The 3966-nt window shown below is 48.2% G+C and overlaps 1 protein-coding gene and 1 pseudogene across 1 annotated transcript in view; both read left to right on the forward strand.

The window, feature by feature from the left end:
* LOC104999477 overlaps window positions 1-489 on the forward strand; it is a 10233-nt gene extending 9744 nt beyond the window's left edge. The window contains exon 5 of the mRNA XM_010855033.1: window positions 380-489. Within this exon, the coding sequence (XP_010853335.1) occupies window positions 380-489 (110 nt within the window). The remainder of the gene's footprint in view (window positions 1-379) is intronic.
* Window positions 490-1846: 1357 nt separating this feature from the next.
* LOC104999478 lies at window positions 1847-2326 on the forward strand (annotated as a pseudogene).
* Window positions 2327-3966: the final 1640 nt, after the last annotated feature.

Consider the following 3966-nt stretch of genomic DNA (forward strand, 5'->3'; position numbering starts at 1 on the left):
TGTCTTTGCCTCCCTGAGATAGAAGCCTGGCGATGAGGGCTGCAGCAGGAGGCTTCCCTGTGCTCTGCCCTCAGCTTCCTTGTCTCCTCCCTGCAGGCCTAGTGGATTCTGAAATCACCCAGACCCCGAATACCTGATCAAATCAAGAGAGCAGCAATTGACTCTGAGATGTTCCCCTGAATCTGGACACCTCTGTGTGTACTGGTACCAACAGACCCTGGGCCAGGGCCCCCAGTTCCTTGTTCTGTATTTCAACAGAATGTGAGAGGAGAAGCAAACCTATAGGGCGATTCTCAGGTCAACAGTTCAGTGACTCTAGCTCTGAACTAAGCTTGAGCTCCTTGGAGCTGAAAGACTCCGCCGTGTATCTATGTGCCAGCAGCCAAGACACAGGCCTGCGTGATCTGGTGCCTCTGGAACAAAAACATCCTGGCCCAGCTCAGAAAGTGGTGTGAGGGTATCGACTGCCAGCCAGCCAGCCGGGCCTAATCCTGGTAGAGCAGACAGCCTTTCCCAGACATTCATGTCTTGATATTTTTTAATACTCCCAAAGATCATACAAGGTAAGTATTATTTTAACTTTTTACACGTCTGAGGGGGAGTGCCTTGCCCAGATCTCATACTTCACAAATATCAGAACAAGGAATCAGATAAATATCAGAACAAGAAATCAGACTCATGTCTGTCCTTGTCACTGTGATCCTCGGCCCCATTATGATTCTCCCATAAAACAAACAAACATATATATATATATGTATATATATATATCGTTTAAAGGATTTGACTCCCATAGTTGTTAATAATGATAAGTCTAAGGTCTAGACGCTGGGTTCATGTTATTAGAGACCTAAGAAGAGCTGATGTTTAAGTTCAAAGGCTGTTAGGCAGGAAGAAGTGATAGTCTAGTGAAGGCCATCAGCTGCATAATTCTCTCCTACCCAGGAGAGGTTTAGGGTTTTTGTTCTGTTCATTTCCTCATCTCTTTGCATGAGACCTACTACATTATGGAAGTTCATCTGCCTTACCAATAAAGATGTTCATCTAATCTGATTTTAAAATCTATTGATAACTTTCACATATTTATCTCTCACCAACACATCCTCACAGGGACATTCAGAACAATGTGGAACTAAATATCTGTGGCCTAGTCAAGGTGACACATTAAATTAGTCATCCCAACAACTTCCAGGCTTGCCTAGGAAGCATGAAGTCGCTGGCACATAACAGGACTCTGGATTTCCTGATTCCCTTTGCTAATCTCTGACAGCCTCTTCCACCGTTTCCTAGGTGCAAAGATAGAGATGGACACATTTTGCCTTCGGCTGAGGCCTTTAGAAATCACAGGGGTGAAAATCGTTCTGCCTGATGATTTAGTGCAGGAAATTAGCCAGAGCATGTAACATACATCCCCCCTCAGGCATGTTAAAATCAACTTTACTGATGTATGGATTGTAGCTGACTCTTGAACAATGTGCTATTTAGGAGCACTGAGTAACCCTCCAACCCTGCAGTTAGAAATCTGCATATAACATCACATACTTAGGAATGAAGAATTATCTCTGGAATACCACACACTTACAGTTTTAAACTGTTTATAGAAAGGACACAACAACTCATAAGGCTCAAGTCCACTGATCTGGATGGGTCTCCGAGCTGTGAACTCTTCACTCAGGTTCATTTCTGATTTGAGCCACTGGGGAAAGAGGCGTGGCCCCTGAGTGACAGGTTTTCCCTGGGGCCTGGCAGGGAGAGTGACATCTCAGAAGGCCTCCCTGGAGAGCCCCTCTCCCCTGTCATCCACACTCAGAACAGAGGGCCCTCGGCCTGCCACGCCCCCGCCCCCGCCATGAGCCCCTGCCTCCTGGGCTGTGTGGTCTTTTGTCTCCTGCAGGCAGGTGAGTCCTGGGGGGCAGGGTCCCCTTCGGGGTGCCAGCACTAAGCCTGTCCGCTGTGACTGCTGCAGCATCGGTCCTCCTTCTCCACAGGGGCGGTCCATGCTGTTGTCACTCAGGACCCCAGATTCCAGGTCGTGAGGACAGGACAGAACGCGACACTGAAATGTACTCAGGATCTGGGTCATAACCGCATGTACTGGTACTGACAAGACCTGGGACATGGGCTGAGGCTGATCCATTACTCAGATGGTGCGCACACTAGCGAGCCAGGAGACATGCCCGATGGGTACAGCGTCTCTAGATCAAACAAAGAGAACTTTCCTCTCACACTGAAGTCTGCCAACCGCTCCCAGACATCTGTGTACTTCTGTGCCAGCAGTTACTCCACAGTGCTGCACGGCCACCTCCTTTCTATGCAAAAAAGCAGATGAGGGTCCTGCAGCCTGGAACCTGGGGAGCCCCTTACAGGCTCCTGGCACCTGGAGACTCGGAGCCCACAGACACATACTGGCAGCATAGCCAGCGATGTTTGATCTTCCTGGCACGGACCTGACAACAGGGCCTCATGGACATGTGTCCACCCTCACTCTCTGTCTTTTCACTCTAGCTGCCACGTGAGCCTATCTTTTCACTCTAGCTGCCACGTGAGCCTAAAGATGCTACCCAGCTCTGCCTCCTAGTCATCAGTCTGAGCATGAGGCCTCCAGGAGGGAAGGTTGTTGGGAAATCAGATATATCTAGACCCTCTTGTCTCTCCCGGGGCACTGAATGCCTGTCACTATGGAAGGTTCTTCCTCAGGCTGGCCCTTGAGTGGTCTCTGCTCTTGTCCAACTTCCCCAGATGTGGGCCTTTCTCTCCCACCTTCCTGGCCCTCGTTCCCACTCTTCTCTACTTCAGCTCTGCTGCTCCTCCCTCATCTGGGTCATGTCCTTGCCCATCACCCAAGGACCCTTGTAATGATCCCTAACTGGGTGTGTTTGAGTAGGTCCTCTGGGGTCCTCAAAGAGAATGCAACCTCAGTTAATTATTAATCATCCAAAATACCTTGGTCGTCCCTGAGGAGGAGAGACAAGCTGTGTGTGTATGTATTCTCCACCATTGCCTGTCTGTAGCATCTAAATAGCCTAGACCCTGATGCTGGGAAAGACTGAAATCAAGAGGAGAAGTGGGTGGCAGAGCAAGAGGTGGTTAGATAGCATCACCGACTCAACAGACATGAATTTAAGCAAACTGTGGGAGAGAGTGAAGAACAAGGGAGCTTGGTACGTTGCAATGCATGGGGTTTCAATGAGTTAGACTTGAGTTAGCAACTGAACAGCAACACCACCAACAGAAACTAATCGAAGTTTCTAGCATCTCTCTCATGAAAATCTTCTAAAAGTCAAGTATTAAATATTTCCTGCATGAGCACATTTCTTTTCTCTTGAAATACAAAATCATGAATCAGCTATGGCAGGCTGCTTTGTGTGTTTTTGCTTCTAATTTTGTGTGTATTCTTTAGAAAAACAAAGCAAGCAAAGACAGAGTTCTTTCGGCAAACAGTGAAATATTTTCTAATATGAACACATCCCATGATTATTAAATCTGGGCAGACAATCTTGGTTTCCATGCATTGACCACATGGGGACACTATGGAACTGCCATACTCCACAAGTTTCTGGGGCAGAGCAAACAGACAGACCTAATGCCTGGGACCAGGAGGCTTAAGAGAAAGCTTTATTTGGTGTTCTTATCTCTAGAAGCCTTACTAGGATAGGCACTAATTTGCAGGCTTACTGTCCCAGCTGGGAGCCATGAAGTTCAAATATGCAGTGCTGAGGGAGCCCTGAGGTTGCAGGAAAAGTGAAGGGTATGGAGCTGGGAGGTGGTAGGAAAGAGAAACACCTACCTGAGGAGAAAAGCGAAGGAGACATGGGGAAGGGCGTCGGGCATAAACCCAGCCTCACCCAGACCAGCAGTCCAGCTCACATGTCATCTAAGAGACTTTGCAGGACAGAGCAGGGTTCCTGGATCAGCGACCTGGAATGAGAGGTCAGATTCCTGGGAACCAGCAGAGGCAGTGACATCAGA

This window comes from Bison bison, unplaced genomic scaffold (genome assembly GCF_000754665.1).
Source record: "Bison bison bison isolate TAMUID 2011002044 unplaced genomic scaffold, Bison_UMD1.0 scf7180017864352, whole genome shotgun sequence".
NCBI classification, from domain to species: Eukaryota; Metazoa; Chordata; class Mammalia; order Artiodactyla; family Bovidae; genus Bison; species Bison bison.